General features: G+C 46.1%; 1 protein-coding gene across 2 annotated transcripts in view; it reads left to right on the top strand.

Annotated features, from left to right (window-relative positions):
• Positions 1-22,563, top strand: part of LOC110499817 (MICOS complex subunit MIC19) — a 106,757-nt gene that overhangs the window by 15,133 nt on the left and 69,061 nt on the right. For both annotated transcript variants that reach the window (XM_036945080.1, XM_036945081.1), the window contains exon 5: positions 14,674-14,854. In XM_036945080.1, coding sequence (XP_036800975.1) covers positions 14,674-14,854 — 181 coding nt within the window. The remainder of the gene's footprint in view (positions 1-14,673; positions 14,855-22,563) is intronic.

Genomic DNA, 22,563 nt, shown 5'->3' on the forward strand with positions numbered 1-22,563 from the left:
TTCAGGTTTAGCCGGGGTAGGCCGTCATAAGTCGTTGTTCTTAACTGACTTGTCTAGTTCATTTTTTAATTGAACCTGAATTTAAATAAGCAGCGTAGCACGCACCCCCACAGCCCCTGTGAGTCGCCTCAACAACAACCAAAATATACTGTATTGAAGATCATGCCGTCATTATTTAGAAAGAAATACCACTGTATACGGTATATCGCCCAAGCCTAATGTGTGTTTGGTGTTACAACTAAGCTGGCCAGTTGGTGCCATGCTTCATTAAATGTAGAGATCTGCAGTGAAACTGCTGCTACTGCTTACAACCTCTGTTAGAACACACAACCAATACAGGATAACCCCCAAAATGGGCTTCAGGAATATCTCTCACACACACACACACACACTCTCAGTCCCCCTCTCATTCTCACACGCAAATACACACACAGAATATGTGTGGAGTGTTAATTTGCGGGCGGCCCTCTCTTATTTAAGGCGGGGTGGCTGCAGGGAGCAGATTTTCTGAAGACTCCTCTGAGAGGCGTCAGAGCAGAAAGGCACCAGAGTGAAAGAAAAATGCAGTACTCTTCTCGCTCTCGACCTCATATTCTCTTTCTCTCTCTTGACTTTTATTCTCTATTTACCTCTTCTATTCTCTCTTGACCTCTCTATATTTACCTCTCCTCTTCTCTCTCCCTCTTGACCTCTATCCTCTATATTTACCTCTTCTCTCTCTCGACCTCCTAGCCTCTCTATTTACCTCTACTCTCCTCTTCCTTTCAAATACCACACAGCTCTTCTCTCTGTCCCTCACTGCTTACTGCTGTGCCCTCTGATTGGGGTTGACCTGTGGTGGCCCCTAAGCACTGTGGGAGAAAAAAAGAGGCTCAGCATGGATGCCACTCAGACTGATACTCAGACAGGGACAGACAGACACAGGTCTCACTTCTCAGGTTGTTCCTGTCACCACCGGGCATGCCTGCGTTGAATTAAGTGGGACACAGTGGTGAGTCCAGGTGTCACTGTGATGTGTGGTGAATGTGGCAGTAGGTGTCTCTGAGTGCCACTGTGTTTAACACCAGAACCACTAGAGCAGTCATTTGGACTGCTTAATCAATGGCATTATAGTGAATATAAGTGTCGATATGACAGCAATCAAATAGTCAATTATTGTCAGCTCGTGCTTACATGGTATGAGTCTCCAGGCATTGGCATCAGTTGGGGCATGTCCATGTTACATAAACAATGAAAGCTGGTGAGTGGGTTGCAGATGTAAGGTCATCAAAAAAAGAAACGTCCCTTTTTCAGGACCCTGTCTTTTTAAAGATGATAAGTAAAAATCCAAATAACTTCACAGATCTTCATTGTAAAGATTTTAAACACTGTTTCCCATGCTTGTTCAATGAACCATAACCAATTAATGAACATGCACCTGTGGAACAGTCTTTAAGGCACTAACAGCTTACAGACGGTAGGCAATTAAGGTCACAGTTATGAAAACTTAGGACACTAAAGAGACCTTTCTACTCACTCTGAAGAACACCAAAAGAAAGATGCCCAGGGTCCCTGCTCATCTGCATGAACTTGCTTTAGGCATGCTGCAAGGAGGCATGAGGACTGCAGATATGTCCAGGGCAATAAATTGTAATGTCCATACTGTGATAACACCTAATACCGCGCTACAGGGAGACAGGACGGACAGCTGTAACAAAACCTGCACAGGATCGGTACATCCGAACATCACCCCTGCGGGACAGGTACAGGATGGCAACAACAACTGCCCGAGTTACACCAGGAACGCACAATCCCTCCATCAGTGCTCAGACTGTCCGCAATAGGCTGAGAGAGGCTGGATTGAGGGCTTGTAGGCCTGTTGTAAGGCAGGTCCTCACCAGACATCACCGGCAACAATGTTGCCTATGGGCACAAACCCACCGTCGCTGGACCAGACAGGACTGGCAAAAAGTGCTCTTCACTGACGAGTCGCAGTTTTGTCTTACATGGGGTGATGGTTGGATTTGCGTTTATCGTCGAAGGAATGAACGTTACACCGAGGCCTGTACTCTGAAGGGGGATCGAGGTGGAGGGTCCGTCATGGTCTTGGGCGGTGTGTCACAGCATCATCGGACTGAGCTTGTTGTCATTGCAGGAAATCTCAATGCTGTGCGTTACTGGGAAGACATCCTCCTCCCTCATGTGGTACCCTTCCTGCAGATTCATCCTGACATGGCCTCCAGCATGACAATGCCACCAGCCATACTGCTCGTTCTGTGTGGGATTTCCTGCAAGAAAGGAATGTCAGTGTTCTGCCATGGCCAGCGAAGAGCTCAGATCAATCCCATTGAGCACGTCTGGGACCTGTCCCTCCCCCCAGAAATAAATGTCCGTGAACTTGCAGGTGCCTTGGTGGAAGAGTGGGGTAACATCTAACAGCAAGAACGGGTAAATCTGGTGCAGTCCATGAGGAGGAGATGCACTGCAGTACTTAATGCAGCTGGTGGCCACACCAGATACTGACCGTTAGTTTTGATGTTCACCCCCCCCTTTGTTCAAGGACACATTATTCAATTTCTGTTAGTCACATGTCTGTGGAACTTGTTCAGTTTATGTCTGTTGAATTTTATGTTCATAGAAATATGTACACATGTTAAGTTTGCTGAAAATAAATGCAGTTGACAGTGAGAGGACGTTTCTTTTGTTGCTGAGTTTATTATTCTGCCATTTAACGTCCTGACCCCCTCCGTCTTGACTTTTCCTAAATAAGTCTATCACACAGTCATTCTTAGAATGTTAATATTAATCAGTTTTAGGAGGGAATGTCATCCGTTGCCCCTCACGACAGTTGAATTGAAGGTGCTGTGGTCCGTTGATAATCATGCTGATTTCCACGAAACTGAACCGGTTAAACTATACCCACACTAATTTCACAGATACAACAACAGATTAAATAAATGAAGGAGAAGTATGATGAGGGAGAAAGGTTGAGTTGATGAGGAAGAGGATGCATCATTAGGCCTAGGTCATCACCCGTTATGAATGAAGAACAGGGCGGGCCATTGTATTGATCTATTCTAATTATAATCTCTATATGGTATGTACTCTATCAGTCCACTGAATCCAAGCAGTTTTATCAGTCTACTTGTAGTACACAGTGTGAGCATCCATAACTTACAATGGCAAGAAGACCAAGACGAATGGGATGTACATGCTGCGTTAGCTCTGCTACGAGATCTGAATGAAAACGACTCGGATGGTGGGGAAGAAATGCATATCCTGGCATCTCTGCTGATTATTCTGATCCTCAGCCGTAACGGTACGCGCTGAGCAGGTGCCTGCGCCTCCACCAAATGAAACGGTGAGACAGGAGAGAGGAAATGATAGAACAAGCTAGTGACAATGCTACGGGCCGATTAGCAGCATAAAATGTCATCACTGAGAGAGCAGGCCCTACATCTCAGCAACACACACTTACCAGCGTTCCTTCTTTGTGACATGGACACGCTCCAACTGATGCCGTTACGTGAAGATGCACACCATGTAAGCACAAGCTGACAATAATTTACTGTTTTTGACTGCTGTCAAATCGACCCTTCTATTCATTGTAATATCAAATCCAATTTATTTATATAGCTCTTCGTACATCAGCTAATATCTCAAAGTATTGTACAAAAACCCAGCCTAAAACTCCAAACAGCAAGCAATGCAGGTGTAGAAGCACGGTGGCTAGGAAAAACTCTATAGAAAGGCCAAAACCTAGGAAGAAACCTAGAGAGGAACCAGGCTATGTGGGGTGGCCAGTCCTCTTCTGGCTGTGCCGGGTGGAGATTATAACAGAACATGGCCAAGATGTTCAAATTGTCGAATTGTCGAATTTGTGCAGAATTTGTGCTTTATAATGTGGCTACTGATGTTTTCATCATTTGACCGTTGGTCTTGTTGACTGTGCATCTTGGTAGTTGGGGTATTTTTCTTTTGCCCTTGTAAAAATGATCTGTTAGGGTGTTCCAGCACTAGGGTTGCAAAGGTTCGGCAACTTTCCGGTACATTTCTAGAATTTTTCCCAAAATTTTCCATGGGAAGTTAAGCCTGGGAATTTGGGGAATTTTTTTGCTTAAATTCATCAAAAAAAGTTAGCTTATAACAGTGAACCTTTTTTTGTGGGATACACAAGGCAATTCTAGGTCTTGTGGCATATTTTGGTAAAACTATTCCCAATTCAATGGAATTGCAGCCCTCTGTATGCACAGTGCACTCTTCCATCACATGTGCAGCTGATTCTCAAGATCTTGCACACTAATAAGATGCTATTGAGCCCACAGTACTACACTGTCTGAGTCAAGGACTACATGCTTTCTGGTACGTTTTGATTACAATACTGGGTGGGGTGAATATATTTTATGACATCATTTTTTGTTAACTAGTAAATAGTAGCCTACAGCGAAGTGTGTTTAAATAATTTCTAACTTGTTAACAGTTTCTGCTAGTTAGTTTTTGCTACCAGGTGGGTTTTAGCTTGCTTGAGCCTGCTGAGTGTTTTATTCACCTGTTTCCATACGTTTCATTTGAAAAACATTTCTTACAAAGGAGTTTGTTTTAATTTGACATTTTATTTAACTAGGCAAGTCAACTAAGAACAAATTCTTATTTATAATGACGGCCGAGGAACAGTGCCTTGTTCAAGGGCAGAACGACATATTTTTACCATGTCAGCTCGGGGATTCGATCCAGCATCCTTTCAGTAACTGGCCCAACGCTCTAACCTCTTGGCCACCTGCCCGCGGCAGGTAGGGTTAGAATTAGAGTTAGGGGTTAGGTTTAGGGTTAGGTGTAATGTTTAATCTAACTGCTTAACTATTTATCTGTACATGGACTTATATTATTATTTATTTTTTTACAAATGTTTTTCCTTCTAATCTTTACAGGGAAACGCCACGGGCACTATCTGATGTGTGGAGACGTTTCACTGCAGCTAATGTAGAAGGAAAAGCTGTGTACATTTGCAAGTACTGTGCCAAATCATATGTGAAGAATGCAACAAAGATGCAGAATAATCTGGCCAAGTGCATAAAGTTCCCTCTGCGCTCACAACAAGCAACCTCTGACAAAAGTCCCTCTACTTCTATTCGAGGTGAAAATGATGAATCGGACACCTTATTGATAGCAACAGCTCGTGGTCCTCCTGGAATCAGACACCTTATTGATAGCAACAGCTCGTGGTCCTCCTGGAATCAGACACCTTATTGATAGCAACAGCTTGTGGTCTTCCTGGAATCAGACACCTTATCGATAGCAACAGCTCATGGTCCTCCTGGAATCAGACACCTTATCGACAGCAACAGCTCATGGTCCTCCTGGAATCAGACACCTTATCGACAGCAACAGCTCATGGTCCTCCTGGAATCAGACGTTTTTTTGACTCAATGGAGGAACGTAGCCAGAGAAATGCTGATGAATGTCTTGCTCGAGCTGTATATGGAACTGGTTCACCTCTGATTCTCACAGGAAATGTGTATTGGAAGAGATTGCTGAATGTTCTTCGCCCAGCATACACCCCTCCAACCAGACATGCTTCTACTCATTTGCTGGGTGCAGAGTTCAACAGAGTTCAAGTAAATCATCGAGAAAGCCGACTGTATTGCAATCATCTCTGATGGGTGGTCGAATGTTCGTGGGAAAGGAATAATTAACTACATCTCCACCCCTCAAACCAGTATTCTACAAGAGCACAGACACAAGGGACAATGGACACACCGGTCTCTACATTGTAGATGAGCTGAAGGCAGTCATCAATGACCTCGGACCACAGTCGGTATTTGCACTGGTGACAGACAATGCTGCAAACATGAAGGCTGCTTGGTCTAAAGTGGAGGAGTCCAACCCTCACATCACACCCATTGGCTGTGCTGCTCATGCATTGAATCCGCTCCTCAAGGACATCATGGCACTGAAAACAATGGATACACTCGACAAGAGAGCCAAGGAAATTGTAATTATAGCAGCAATCTACCTCACCAAGCAAAGTGAGAAGAATAAGAGCACCACATTGGATCTGACCAGCAACACCCGTTGGGGTGGTGTTGTCATCATGTTTGACAGTCTCCTGGAGGGGAAGGCGTGTCTCCAAGAAATAGCCATATCACAGTCTGCTGACATGGACAGCCCCATCAAGAGGATCTTCCTGGACAATGTATTTTGGGAGAGTGTGTTAAACAGCCAGAAACCTATTGCAGTAGCCATTGCACTGATTGAGGGAGACAATGCCATCCTGTCTGATGTTCAGACTCTGCTTGCAGATGTCAGAGAAGAAATCCATACTGCCCTGCCCACTTCACTGTTGCTCCAAGCAGAGGAAACTGCAGTTCTGAAATACATCAAAAAGTGTGAAGACTTCTGCCTGAAGCCCAAACACGCCACAGCGTACAGGTTGGACCCCAAGTATGCTGGCAAGAGCATCCTGTCTGGTGCAGAGATCAACAATGCCTATGGTGTCATCAATACCGTGTCTCGACACCTTGGCCTGGATGAGGGCAAGGTTCTTGGCAGTCTGGCGAAGTACACTTCCAAGCAAGGGCTTTATGTCTACTTATGATAAGGTTAAAGGTTTGTGTTTCTGTCTCCATATGATATGGTAAATATATACAATGCAAAAAAACATCAACATTTTAAATGGTATTAATATTAATTTGCATATATTCCCGTTAATTCCCACGGAAAGTTTCCACCTCCTGATTATTCCCCAAAATGTGAAACCCTATCCAGCACACATGCTTTCTGTTTAATAGTTGTAACACAGCCTCCAAAAATACAATTGATTGAACACTTGATTCATTATTTTTTGTTTTATTATTGACATGTTTTACATATAGTCTACAGCAACATAAACTAATGAAAATGCTTTTGTTCTCATGTTACCTGAGACCATAAACACAACCAAATTAACATTTTTGTGATCGCCTATATGAAATGTATTAATTAGTGTTAGAATGTTGCAGTCAGAATGACTACTCACTAGCTGGAAGAGGAGGCCCAGCGGTTCTAGTGTTAGTACATACACACTTCACTATCACAGACGCCACATGAGGAACTTCAGAAAGCAGAACTTCCCCTCAAATAAAAACACACCTTATGGAACAGCGGAGACTGTGAAGCAACACAAACATAGCCACAGACACATGCATGTGTACACACACACGCACGATAACATTAAAAAAATATATATTTAACAAGGCAAGTCAGTTAAGAGCCAATTCCTATTTACAATGACGGCCTTCCGGGGAACAGTGTGTAAACTGCCTTGTCAGGGGCAGAACGACAGATTTTTACCTTGTCAGCTCTGGGATTCGATCCAGCAGCCTTTCGGTTACTGGCACAGCGCTCTAACCACTAGGCTACCTGCCGCACTATGTACACATTTTGTACTGTAGATATGTGGTAGTGGTGAAGAAGGGTCCTGAGGGCACACAGTGTGTTGTGAAATCTGTGAAAGTATTGTTTTCAAATAATGTAAACTGCCTTAATTTTGCTGGACCCCAGGAAGAGTAGCTTCTGGCACAGCTAATGGGGATCCATAATAAATACAAATAATTGTTCTACCATGACCCTGTTGGCTAGGCTCCCTCTCCTTGTTTGGCTAGTAATTGGTGCGTGTTGCTACGGCAGAGGTTCATATTCCCACTGTTCCTTGATAATACAGCGATAGCATTAACCTTCTCCCAGCATCTGTCTCTCCTCTTTAACCAGTTTGACATTTGGACTTCTTTCTCTATTTTAGATCACTCTTAATGACTGAGGACATATCTGTTTTGTTCGCTTCCTCCTCTCTCTCTCCATTTACATTTTAGTCATTTAGCTTATGCTCTTATCCGACTGACAGCAGTGAGTGCCTACATTTTTCATGCTGTTTCGCTGTGGGAATCGAACCCACAACCCTGGCGTTGCAAGCGCCATGTTCTACCAACTGAACCTCTCACTCACTCTCTCTCACACCTCCTTCTATTAATTTCCTTTGCTCCCTCCCACAAAAATGGGAAAATAAACCTAATTTTCCACCACCATGCTAGAGTGGCTACTGCTACTTCCTGATGTTGTGCCTGTGCTCAGCCAGGGGTAAACAACAGACTGCTGCAGTGTGCATCTTCCGGAATATATCTGAACATTTTGTTTTATTAAGGAAGACAGTACGCACACACCCCCCCCCCCCAAAAAAAAAAAATCCAGCAGCACGCTATTAAAACTACTTAAGGAGGAAACGGATGCCTTTGCAGTCTGAATGGAGGATGTTTTATGTACGAACCGGTCCCAGAGGGATACCAGTGTTTTACCGGCTGGGTACATTACGCCAAGACGAAAGTGAAGATGTATCACACACTAGCAACTGTCTAGGCCTTTTCTCTCCCTTCTTTTCAGTACTACCCTTTTATCAGAGGTGAGATGCATTCACGCCATTAACTTAGTAGCCTTATCAACATGTGGATGACTTGACACATGGCTGGTTGTGTGATTAAATGTCTTGCACTTATGGAGTGCGTCACCCTAGAAATGGAATCCACTCATCATAGAATGTTGACTTTGAATGGGTATGTCCACTCTAGTAAATATATTTCTTTACTTACACATAATCTCTAGAGCAGCTCACCATTAGGATGAGGCAGCACAGGTCCTATATGCCCTCACACCTGATACATTTCCTCATGTTGTCTGCCTCTCTCTGGGGAGTGTGTTTTCCCCTCAAGTTAATTGTCATTTCTGTAAACAACAATACAAATGAGTTAAGATTTCCCTCTCCCGCTAACACAGTCCATTAATAGCATTTTCTGCTTGTACCTTGTGTTTGCTTCTTTAGCGGAAAACAAAGGTATAATTAGAATTCACATTTGCTTTTTTCCTGTCTGCATAGTGAGAGAAGCAGCTTAGCTTTAGTACAGTGCAGGTCACACCAGGCGGCCTCATTGGCCAGGTGTAAGAGGGGCTCAACTCCTATAGAAAGGTGTTACTACTTCACTGACTTAGTACAGTGCAGGTCACACCAGGCGGCCTCATTGGCCAGGTGTAAGAGGGGCTCAACTCCTATAGAAAGGTTTTTACTACTTCACTGACTTAGTACAGTGCAGGTCACACCAGGCGTTCTCATTGGCCAGGTGTAAGAGGGGCTCCACTCCTATAGAAAGGTGTTACTACTTCACTGACTTAGTACAGTGCAGGTCACACCAGGCATCCTCATTGGCCAGGTGTAAGAGGGGCTCAACTCCTATAGACAGGTGGTACTACTTCACTGACTTAGTACAGTACAGGTCACACCAGGCGTCCTCATTGGCCAGGTGTAAGAGGGGCTCAACTCCTATAGAAAGGTGGTACTACTTCACTGACTTAGTACAGTACAGGTCACACCAGGCGTCCTCATTGGCCAGGTGTAAGAGGGGCTCAACTCCTATAGAAAGGTGGTACTACTTCACTGACTGACTGAAAGGTATAAGGTATCTGGAGCCACCCTCCATCACCTGGTTATACCAGCCTCTACCCTCCCCCCTCCATCACCTGATTATACCAGCCTCTACCCTCCCCCCTCCATCACCTGGTTATACCAGCCTCTACCCTCCCCCTCCATCACCTGGTTATACCAGCCTCTACCCTCCCCCCTCCATCACCTGGTTATACCAGCCTCTACCCTCCCCCCTCCATCACCTGATTATACCAGCCTCTACCCTCCCCCCTCCATCAGCTGGTTATACCAGCCTCTACCCTCCCCCCTCCATCACCTGGTTATACCAGCCTCTACCCTCCACCCTCCATCACCTGGTTATACCAGCCTCTACCCTCCCCCTTCCATCACCTGGTTATACCAGCCTCCACCCTCCATCACCTGGTTATACCAGCCTCCACCCTCCATCACCTGGTTATACCAGCCTCCACCCTCCATCACCTGGTTATACCAGCCTCCACCCTCCATCACCTGGTTATACCAGCCTCTACCCTCCATCACCTGGTTATACCAGCCTCTACCCTCCATCACCTGGTTATACCAGCCTCTACCCTCCATCACCTGGTTATACCAGCCTCTACCCTCCATCACCTGGTTATACCCCACCCCATAGCCTCCTTTACCCCTAGGAGTTGGGGTGGGGGGGGCTAACCCATCAATGATTCATCCCCAGCATTCAACAACATTATTCCCACATTAAAATTGCATGGTGCCTTTAAACCTCTTTGTTCAGAGGCGTTTGGTTTGGGCCCTGGGCACACCTCAGCACCGTTACACAAGACTGCCACAATCCATATCTACAACTCTGCGAGCGGGGAGACTTTGAGATTTTAAGGGGGAGGGGTCTTTGAGTAGATCTGACGTACAGTATTTTGGAATTCAACAGTTTGTTGACCCATATGTTATTTGATAGAGGTGTGTGTCTTTAACCAGAGAAGTGGGTTAATATGGGTGGGTTAATTGACCTTACCATATAGTGGTGACCTTAGTACATGTTGACCTAACATGATCACTGTTTGCCTGGCCTTAACCTCAACACCTACTGTATGTTCATGCCCTCAACCTTCAGACTGACTGAACATCTGTCAATTGTTTTTTTTAAGGACTCGTTAAGGACTCGCCATAACATTTGTGACGGCAATTTATTTTTCCTACTTTTTACTCTGTCACCAAAAGTGAAGTACTTCTTATTCACGGTCACTTTCATCGTGCTGAAAGCAGAGTGTTGTGTTTTGGGTGCCTCTCTGGAGTGGCTGAGGAGCACATGCAGTCCTCTCCAAAGTGATGATACCCCTCAATAACCTTCTTTTACACACCCTCGCCCTATTTCAAGTATCAAACCACTGAGCCATCAAAAAACACACCCAGCCCCAAACAGCCAATCTCCCAGTTCTTTAACCAAAGATTATAGTCTCTCTATCTCCACATGTGGAGGGGGGAAGGCATCCACCTATTCCCGGGAAGATGATTCCTTCCCCCTGGTAGGTACACACACGCACACACTTTCTCTCTTGCCAGTCTTCCACAGCGAATGAAAAATGTGTCCAATATCCCTAGACGGACAATAATGATCAGAAAGCAATAGAGGTGAGGTGGATAGATAGCACCTTGCCCTGCGATAGCCGTTTTGCTTGGGTTTGCACTTGTTAAGGGTGTGTGCGTGGGTTTTAAAGGTTTTGCTTTGATGCTGTTTCTCAGCAAGGCCCTCCCATTACTTCTCATTGTTACGGTGTGGACTTTTTGTCTTTTGTCTGAGTTGCTCTGTTGTTGGCCAGGGCTAATGGCCGCTCCTTTAGCTGCTTTCAACCCGATCTCCTCTGACTCCCTGGGCTCCTTCAGTGTCTTCAAAGGTCTGTAGGACCTGGTGGAGGGAAGGGGCCATTATAGATGATCTCAGAGCACACACACACCTGACACTAACACGCGGGCAGACAGGCATGTAAACACACACACAGAAGACCTGCACGCTCACTCACTATTCCACTGGAGAGATGGAATACAGAATGTTTTTATCTTTTGAAAAGGAATGTTATTCTACTGTGTGTGTGTGTGTGTGTGTGTGTGAGAGAGAGAGCCCATGATGGATGGAGAGTGCTGACATGTGCAGCTCAGTGGACTGCGAGACTGGACATGGCTAGACTCTCTCTTCTTCCCCCTCTCGCTCTGCTTCACTCTGAAAAACATTGCACGTCACCCCTGCTCCCCTCTGCTCTCTGACATCAGAGGTAGCAGACCAAACATCAGCTGTATATTGGGCCATTTCACCCAGGGCCAGTCAACCTATAGAAGGTCTTAGTGGTGGATGATGAACTGTTTGATTCGTCTATCAGTTTAATGATGGGTTGTTGTGGACTGGTGGTCATAGGAATGTTATTTTAATTTTGGTTGATCACTATCGGACCACCCATCTAGCTGTGATTTCTAGCCTTCCTGTTACTGTTTCAGCCATAGAATAGTTTAAGTTCTATTTTAGAGCGTAGGTTAACGTAGTTGATTTGATATATTTCCTCAGACAGTATTGTAGGCTAATTACACCCACATTTCTCCTCAGTGGTTCAGTGTGTCTTTACTTCACTTCCAGTGCCTTCTGAAAGTATTCAGACCCTTTATTCCACATTTTGTTACGTTACAGCCTTATTCTGAAATGGATGAGAAAAAATTATGTAATCAATCTACACACAATCCCCCATAATGACAAAGTGAAAACCGTATTAACATTTTTTTGCAAATGTATTGGAACAGAAATACCTTATTTATATAAGTATTCAGACCCTTTGGTATGAGACTTGAAATTGAGCTCAGGTGCATCCTGTTTCCATTGAGCATCCTTGATGTTTCTACAACTTGATTGGAGTCTGTGGTAAATTAACTTGATTTGGAAAGGCACACACCTGTCTATATAAGGTCCCACAGTTGACTGTACATGTCAGAGCAAAGACCATGCCATGAGGTCAAAGGAATTGTCCGTAGAGCTCCGAGACAGGATTGTGTCGAGGAACAGATCTGGGGAAGGGTACCAATACATTACTGCATTATTGAAGGTCACCAAGAACACAGGGGCCTCCATCATTCGTAAGTGGAAGAAGTTTGGAACCACCAAGACTCTTCCTAGATCTGGCCGCCCGGCCAAACTGAGCAATCAGGGGAGAAGGGCCTTGGTCAGGGAGGAGACCAACAACCCAATGGTCACTCTGACCGAGCTCCAGAGTTCCTCTGTGGAGATGGCAGAACCTTCCAGAAAGACAACCATCTCTGCAGCACTCCATCAATCAGGCCTTTATGGTAGAGTTGCCAGACGGACGCCCCTCCTCAGTAAAAGGAACATGACAGCCCACTCCAGAGTGCTCAGGACCTTAGACTTGGGCAAAGGTTCACCTTCCAACCGGACAATGACCTTAAGCACACAGCCAACACAACTCAGGAGTGGCTTTAGGACAAGTCTCTGAATGTCCTTGAGTGGCCCAGCCAGAACCCGGACTTGAACACGATCGAACATCTCTGGAGAGACCTGAAAATATCTGTGCAGCAACGCTCCCCATCCAGCCTGACAGAGCTTGAGAGGATCTGCAGAGAAGAATGGGAGAAACTCCCCAAATACAGATGTCCTAAGCTTGTAGCGTCATACCCAAGAAGACTCGGGCTGTAATCGCTGCCAAAGGTGCTTCAAAAAGTACTGACTAAAGGGTCTGAATACTTGTGTAAATTATTTATTTTTGAATACATTTGCATAAATGTCCCCCAAAAAGGTTTTACTTTGTCATTATGAGGTATTGTGTGTAGATTGATGAGGGGGAAACAAATCTATGTAATACATGTTAGAATAAGGCTGTTACCTAACAAAATGTGGAAAAAGTCAAGGGGTCTGAATACTTTATGAATGCACTGTATATTAGGCTGGCGTGTTTGATTCTAAACAGAGGAACAGTTTGGATCTCACTGTTCAGGGACCTTCCTTCACCAATCACACCAGCGCAGTGTAGCGATGAACGTGTTGCCAGGCAACTATAAGAATCTAATGCCTAGTGACGCTTCAAAAAGTTGCATCGTTCCAACTGCCTGGTGGGAAGTGTGTGCAGGTTTACCATCTCAAAATAACACTACTCTTCCTATGTAAATATGTCCGGGGGGGTTTCCGCAGGAAAGTGTCACGTCTAAATTAATCTCCAAACTTAGGGCTTTGAGGCATTTCAAAGCAAAGCCAGACTTGGTTAGAAAAACCTACTGCGTCATAGCTTTCAAACTTCAATTGATCATCTTCTGACATAACCTGTCTTTTTACCCTTTGTCATTTTCAAGTCTTCAATGTCGCCCTCTTTCTGCCAGCTGGCGAACCACAAGACCAGCTTGTGGATTTAAAGGGGAATAACGGCAAAATGTGCCTGTTCCTAAACCCCTCTGACTCATTGGACTGGAGAGTGAGGTAGAGCTGCGTCACGTGGTTATACAGCCCCCTCCCACTCACTGCAGCACCTGATAGAACTTTGTGGAATAACGCAAATCTACAAGAAAACATGTACGTTCTGTCACAGCTAAAATACTACATTCGGGAAGTACAATTGATTATTTGATATGGTATATACAGTACATTTTATGTTATGAAGTTGCCTTCTTTTCTGAGCAAGGAGCAAGGAGGACAGGAGACAACCTAATCCCGCCTCCCACTTTTACCTTGTAACCCCTTTGGACAGTTCACCTGCCTATCAACACTGTCCATTTTCCCTCTCTGACTGTCGGCTACATCCCTCGTTGCATGGTGTGATCTGATCATTACGGCAAAGTACATCTACTAAAATGAGAGGGAAAGACTAGTGAGTGTTCACCATAACGTCCAAGTCATAGAGGACACGTATGGGCTAAAAGGCTCATTTATGGAACTAATGTTTCATTTAGGTGAATAACATAGTTATGGCATCTGGGTGGTCACTACAGAGGACATTTCCTGATGAGCTCTTATTTAATGTGATACCAATTATTATAGTCCTGACAACTCGTTTAACTATTCCTGAGATATTCACTTACAAGAAACAATGTGACTATCAAACTCAGCAAAATTATAATTAATAATTACACACACTACTTTTCAGTTTTCATAAACTTGAGGTTTGTGTGTATATCGTGTGTGTGTGTGTACGTGTCTGCTTGCGTATGCTTATGTGCATCTGTCCTTTGTCTGTCTAGTGTTGTAAATGTTAACTGTCTGTCTCTGTCAGGCTGGAGGAGGAGAAGGTCCATGCTGCATCCTTTGCTGAGGCTGAGGCCCAGGCCAGTGTGAAGGATGAGGTGGGTCGTATCCTTGAGCTGGAGAGAGCCACGACCCATAATACCCTGACGCAAGCTGTCATGAGAGAGAAGGTCAGCGCTGAGGACGAGAGGCTACGCACCCAGCTTTACGTAAGTCCCTAACCCCCTCCAACCGTTTCTCAACCCCCCCCTTCGTCAATTGGTTTTGTTCCAGTCTCAGCCCAGCACGAACACTGACTTTCACAGTCATCAAGACCAGATGTTGATTAGGTGAATTACGTGTTTTAGTGCTGGGCTGGAACAAATGCCTGTACACCCACTAGCTAGGGGTTGATGACTGTAATGTCCCTGATGGCAGCTCATTTCCCTCTGTAACCAGAGTGATGATCACTGTGCTCCTCATAGGTGGGACCATCCCATAACCAAAACAGAGGACTATATAGTATTATCTTAGTATCTGTAAAACATCTTGTTCTGCTGGGCATCCTAATGCTATACCGTACTCCACTGAAACATGAGGACTATATAGTATTATCTTAGTATCTGTAAAACATCTTGTTCTAATGCTATACCGTACTCCACTGAAACATGAGGACTATATAGTATTATCTTAGTATCTGTAAAACATCTTGTTCTGATGCTATACCGTACTCCACTGAAACATGAGGACTATATAGTATTATCTTAGTATCTGTAAAACATCTTGTTCTAATGCTATACCGTACTCCACTGAAACATGAGGACTATATAGTATTATCTTAGTATCTGTAAAACATCTTGTTCTAATGCTATACCGTACTCCACTGAAACATGAGGACTATATAGTATTATCTTAGTATCTGTAAAACATCTTGTTCTAATGCTATACCGTACTCCACTGAAACATGAGGACTATATAGTATTATCTTAGTATCTGTAAAACATCTTGTTCTAATGCTATACCGTACTCCACTGAAACATGAGGACTATATAGTATTATCTTAGTATCTGTAAAATATCTTGTTCTGATGCTATACCGTACTCCACTGAAACATGAGGACTATATAGTATTATCTTAGTATCTGTAAAACATCTTGTTCTAATGCTATACCGTACTCCACTGAAACATGAGGACTATATAGTATTATCTTAGTATCTGTAAAATATCTTGTTCTGATGCTATACCGTACTCCACTGAAACATGAGGACTATATAGTATTATCTTAGTATCTGTAAAACATCTTGTTCTGATGCTATACCGTACTCCACTGAAACATGAGGACTATATAGTATTATCTTAGTATCTGTAAAACATCTTGTTCTAATGCTATACCGTACTCCACTGAAACATGAGGACTATATAGTATTATCTTAGTATCTGTAAAACATCTTGTTCTGATGCTATACCGTACTCCACTGAAACATGAGGACTATATAGTATTATCTTAGTATCTGTAAAACATCTTGTTCTAATGCTATACCGTACTCCACTGAAACATGAGGACTATATAGTATTATCTTAGTATCTGTAAAACATCTTGCTCTAATGCTATACCGTACTCCACTGAAACATGAGGACTATATAGTATTATCTTAGTATCTGTAAAACATCTTGTTCTGATGCTATACCGTACTCCACTGAAACATGAGGACTATATAGTATTATCTTAGTATCTGTAATACATCTTGTTCTAATGCTATACCGTACTCCACTGAAACATGAGGACTATATAGTATTATCTTAGTATCTGTAAAACATCTTGTTCTAATGCTATACCGTACTCCACTGAAACATGAGGACTATATAGTATTATCTTAGTATCTGTAAAACATCTTGTTCTAATGCTATACCGTACTCCACTGAAACATGAGGACTATATAGTATTATCTTAGTATCTGTAAAACATCTTGTTCTAATGCTATACCGTACTCCACTGAAACATGACCCGTCGGCTACATTTCAACATTTCCCAGTTTTACCACTTTTTAGCTTTTCATCTGCAGATGATATTCACATTTTGTCTGGATCTTGGAGCTGTGCCCTTCATATAACTTCTGTTGAAACTACTAGCAAATGTCTTGCAGTGCTGTTAATACTCTTCTGAGGACAGGAAGAGGTACAGGAGGTTAGAATTTAAATGGCTGCACTGTTAATTGGGCAGTTTAGCAGGAACCAGTCATGTATTTTTGTATTCTAGCTTGAATGCATAGAAATGACACTTCTTTCATATGAAATATTGCTCCCTTCCATCATTGGTTAAACACACACACACACACACACACACACACACACACACACACACACACACATCCATATGTGGTAATTGACAGGTCACGACTGGAGCGGTGACACGTCTCGGGTGTGTGAGCATAGCCGTGAACTGAAGTCTATAGAGCCGTCTGACCTGTGTGACCCCTTACACACACACACACACGCAATAAGAGCATTTGCATTACACACTAATACAAATGTGTAACAGGACAAATATAAGCACCCGCCAAATGATTGATTATTCTTAGACACACATGAACGAACATACACACACGCGCTAGCCCCTCAGAGACCTGAGAAATGAGGGGTTTCACTTCCACCATATCATTGTGATGATCACCACTATATGATTAGGTTAAACTGAAATTGATCTTCCTACAGGGCCCTCTTATATTTCACTGTCCCCTTATTTCCTTTATGATGTTGTGTCTGAGAAAGCCACCCTCATTTTAGAGAGTTATGGCTTTATTTGCTGTAAATAGCCCTTGTAAACATATAGCAAGACCAGCGTCATCCCTGCATTGCCTTGACAGCCAACAGATTCTCTCACAACCAGCGCACACACACACACATGCACAACACGCTCCCCGGAGAACGGGCCCTGTTTACAAACCTACGCTATTGATTATATAGCTCATTTCACACGCTCATTGCTGTAATAGAAAAATGAATCATTTTGGGGGGCCGAGACGCCATGGCGTGCCGCGATTCCACCACGCCGCAGGATGAGTGTATCAGGGATCCCTCGCTCGGAACGACGATCCAATCGAAAAAATTTAAAAGTGAGGGAGGTGGGGAGGAAGAGCTGGGACTCTATACGCCTTCAGCATCTGTGAAGAGAGCTGTTTTGTTCTTTGTCATCTTTAATTTAATGATTTTTTTGGAGGGAAGGAGGGAGGGATAGGACCAGCCATGTATCTCCATGTAAGTGTCTGTCCTCTCTTGGTGCTGTTAAAATAATGTCCGGATAGCTCAGATCAGTCATATGGACTGTAGCCCTGCCAACAACAAGTTGGCATGTGTTTACAACAACAAGTTGGCATGTGTTTACAACAACAAGTTGGCAAGGCTCCAGTTCTGGGGGCCAACGTGTTCCAAAAGATACTACAATGGGGAACGGAAGCAGGGCGGTAGCTCCACCTCCCTCTCTTTGCGAGTTCTGGGCAAGTCTGTGGGCCAAATGTCCCCTCCCCTTCTGAAATTCGCAAGATGTGAACACCTGTGAAATGGTGATTTGTCCAGATGATCAGTGGGGAAAACCTCTGCGCTCTGGGTTAAGGTTCAAGGTGAGACATGACATCTGACAGAAGTTAAGTTACCAGTACTGTTACATGCTTCTGTCCTGTACTGTACTGTAGAACGGGTCACAGCAGCGGCAGTCCTTGTAGTACAGGTCACAGCGGCGGCAGTCCTTGTAGTACAGGTCACAGCGGCGGCAGTCCTTGTAGTACAGGTCACACCAGCGGCAGTCCTTGTAGTACAGGTCACAGCAGCGGCAGTCCTTGTAGTACAGGTCACACCAGTGGCAGTCCTTGTAGTACAGGTCACAGCAGCGGCAGTCCTTGTAGTACAGGTCACACCAGTGGCAGTCCTTGTAGTACAGGTCACAGCGGCAGCAGTCCTTGTAGTACAGGTCACAGCAGCGGCAGTCCTTGTAGTACAGGTCACAGCAATGGCAGTCCTTGTAGTACAGGTCACAGCAGTGGCAGTCCTTGTAGTACAGGTCACACCAGTGGCAGTCCTTGTAGTACAGGTCACACCAGTGGCAGTCCTTGTAGTACAGGTCACACCAGTGGCAGTCCTTGTAGTACAGGTCACAGCAGCGGCAGTCCTTGTAGTACAGGTCACAGCAGCGGCAGTCCTTGTAGTACAGGTCACAGCAGCAGCAGTCCTTGTAGTACAGGTCACACCAGCGGCAGTCCTTGTAGTACAGGTCACAGCAGCGGCAGTCCTTGTAGTACAGGTCACAGCAGCGGCAGTCCTTGTAGTACAGGTCGCGGCAGTCCTTGTAGTACAGGTCACAGCAGTGGCAGTCCTTGTAGTACAGGTCACAGCAGTCCTTGTAGTACAGGTCACAGCAGCAGCAGTCCTTGTAGTACAGGTCACAGCAGCGGCAGTCCTTGTAGTACAGGTCACAGCAGTGGCAGTCCTTGTAGTACAGGTCACAGCAGTGGCAGTCCTTGTAGTACAGGTCACAGCAGCAGCAGTCCTTGTAGTACAGGTCACAGCGGCGGCAGTCCTTGTAGTACAGGTCACAGCAGCAGTCCTTGTAGTACAGGTCACAGCAGCGGCAGTCCTTGTAGTACAGGTCACAGCAGCAGCAGTCCTTGTAGTACAGGTCACACCAGCGGCAGTCCTTGTAGTACAGGTCACAGCAGCGGCAGTCCTTGTAGTACAGGTCACAGCAGCGGCAGTCCTTGTAGTACAGGTCGCGGCAGTCCTTGTAGTACAGGTCACAGCAGTGGCAGTCCTTGTAGTACAGGTCACAGCAGTGGCAGTCCTTGTAGTACAGGTCACAGCAGTCCTTGTAGTACAGGTCACAGCAGCAGCAGTCCTTGTAGTACAGGTCACAGCGGCGGCAGTCCTTGTAGTACAGGTCACAGCGGCGGCAGTCCTTGTAGTACAGGTCACAGCAGCGGCAGTCCTTGTAGTACAGGTCACAGCAGCGGCAGTCCTTGTAGTACAGGTCACAGCGGCGGCAGTCCTTGTAGTACAGGTCACAGCGGCGGCAGTCCTTGTAGTACAGGTCACAGCAGCAGTCCTTGTAGTACAGGTCACAGCAGCGGCAGTCCTTGTAGTACAGGTCACAGCGGCGGCAGTCCTTGTAGTACAGGTCACAGCAGCGGCAGTCCTTGTAGTACAGGTCACAGCAGCGGCAGTCCTTGTAGTACAGGTCACAGCAGTGGCAGTCCTTGTAGTACAGGTCACAGCAGCGGCAGTCCTTGTAGTACAGGTCACACCAGCGGCAGTCCTTGTAGTACAGGTCACACCAGCGGCAGTCCTTGTAGTACAGGTCACACCAGCGACAGTCCTTGTAGTACAGGTCACAGCAGCAGCAGTCCTTGTAGTACAGGTCACACCAGTGGCAGTCCTTGTAGTACAGGTCACAGCAGCGGCAGTCCTTGTAGTACAGGTCACAGCAGTGGCAGTCCTTGTAGTACAGGTCACACCAGTGGCAGTCCTTGTAGTACAGGTCACACCAGTGGCAGTCCTTGTAGTACAGGTCACAGCAGCGGCAGTCCTTGTAGTACAGGTCACAGCAGCGGCAGTCCTTGTAGTACAGGTCACAGCAGCAGCAGTCCTTGTAGTACAGGTCACACCAGCGGCAGTCCTTGTAGTACAGGTCACATCAGCGGCAGTCCTTGTAGTACAGGTCACAGCAGCGGCAGTCCTTGTAGTACAGGTCGCGGCAGTCCTTGTAGTACAGGTCACAGCAGGTACAGTCCTTGTAGTACAGGTCACAGCAGTCCTTGTAGTACAGGTCACAGCAGCAGCAGTCCTTGTAGTACAGGTCACAGCAGCGGCAGTCCTTGTAGTACAGGTCACAGCAGTGGCAGTCCTTGTAGTACAGGTCACAGCAGCAGCAGTCCTTGTAGTACAGGTCACAGCGGCGGCAGTCCTTGTAGTACAGGTCACAGCAGCAGTCCTTGTAGTACAGGTCACAGCAGCGGCAGTCCTTGTAGTACAGGTCACAGCAGCAGCAGTCCTTGTAGTACAGGTCACACCAGCGGCAGTCCTTGTAGTACAGGTCACAGCAGCGGCAGTCCTTGTAGTACAGGTCACAGCAGCGGCAGTCCTTGTAGTACAGGTCGCGGCAGTCCTTGTAGTACAGGTCACAGCAGTGGCAGTCCTTGTAGTACAGGTCACAGCAGCGGCAGTCCTTGTAGTACAGGTCGCGGCAGTCCTTGTAGTACAGGTCACAGCCGCGGCAGTCCTTGTAGTACAGGTCACAGCAGCAGCAGTCCTTGTAGTACAGGTCACAGCGGCGGCAGTCCTTGTAGTACAGGTCACAGCGGCGGCAGTCCTTGTAGTACAGGTCACAGCAGCGGCAGTCCTTGTAGTACAGGTCACAGCAGCGGCAGTCCTTGTAGTACAGGTCACAGCAGCGGCAGTCCTTGTAGTACAGGTCACAGCGGCGGCAGTCCTTGTAGTACAGGTCACAGCAGCAGTCCTTGTAGTACAGGTCACACCAGTGGCAGTCCTTGTAGTACAGGTCATAGCAGCGGCAGTCCTTGTAGTACAGGTCACAGCAGCAGTCCTTGTAGTACAGGTCACACCAGTGGCAGTCCTTGTAGTACAGGTCATAGCAGCGGCAGTCCTTGTAGTACAGGTCACAGCAGCGGCAGTCCTTGTAGTACAGGTCACACCAGCGACAGTCCTTGTAGTACAGGTCACAGCAGCGGCAGTCCTTGTAGTACAGGTCACAGCAGCGGCAGTCCTTGTAGTACAGGTCACAGCGGCAGCAGTCCTTGTAGTACAGGTCACAGCAGCGGCAGTCCTTGTAGTACAGGTCACAGCGGCAGCAGTCCTTGTAGTACAGGTCACACCAGCGGCAGTCCTTGTAGTACAGGTCACAGCGGCAGCAGTCCTTGTAGTACAGGTCACAGCAGTGGCAGTCCTTGTAGTACAGGTCACAGCCGCGGCAGTCCTTGTAGTACAGGTCACAGCAGCGGCAGTCCTTGTAGTACAGGTCACACCAGCGGCAGTCCTTGTAGTACAGGTCACAGCGGCAGCAGTCCTTGTAGTACAGGTCACAGCAGTGGCAGTCCTTGTAGTACAGGTCACAGCCGCGGCAGTCCTTGTAGTACAGGTCACAGCAGCGGCAGTCCTTGTAGTACAGGTCACAGCAGTAGTCCTTGTAGTACAGGTCACAGCAGCAGTAGTCCTTGTAGTACAGGTCACAGCAGCGGCAGTCCTTGTAGTACAGGTCACAGCAGCAGTCCTTGTAGTACAGGTCACAGCAGTGGCAGTCCTTGTAGTACAGGTCACAGCCGCGGCAGTCCTTGTAGTACAGGTCACAGCAGTGGCAGTCCTTGTAGTACAGGTCACAGCAGTAGTCCTTGTAGTACAGGTCACAGCAGTGGCAGTCCTTGTAGTACAGGTCACAGCAGCAGCAGTCCTTGTAGTACAGGTCACAGCAGCGGCAGTCCTTGTAGTACAGGTCACAGCGGCGGCAGTCCTTGTAGTACAGGTCACAGCAGCGGCAGTCCTTGTAGTACAGGTCACACCAGCGGCAGTCCTTGTAGTACAGGTCACAGCAGTGGCAGTCCTTGTAGTACAGGTCACACCAGTGGCAGTCCTTGTAGTACAGGTCACAGCAGTGGCAGTCCTTGTAGTACAGGTCACAGCAGCGGCAGTCCTTGTAGTACAGGTCACAGCAGTGGCAGTCCTTGTAGTACAGGTCACAGCCGCGGCAGTCCTTGTAGTACAGGTCACAGCAGTGGCAGTCCTTGTAGTACAGGTCACAGCGGCGGCAGTAATACAGAGAGACAGTTTAAAACTATTTTACTGGCTCCAAGGTTAACCCTGGGCCTTTACCATCTTTTAACACGCTCCCCCCAAGAGACTGGAGCTGGGTGTCCCAGGAGACTGGAGCTGGGTGTCCCAG

Source organism: Oncorhynchus mykiss, chromosome 15 (assembly GCF_013265735.2).
Source record: "Oncorhynchus mykiss isolate Arlee chromosome 15, USDA_OmykA_1.1, whole genome shotgun sequence".
NCBI lineage: Eukaryota > Metazoa > Chordata > Actinopteri > Salmoniformes > Salmonidae > Oncorhynchus > Oncorhynchus mykiss.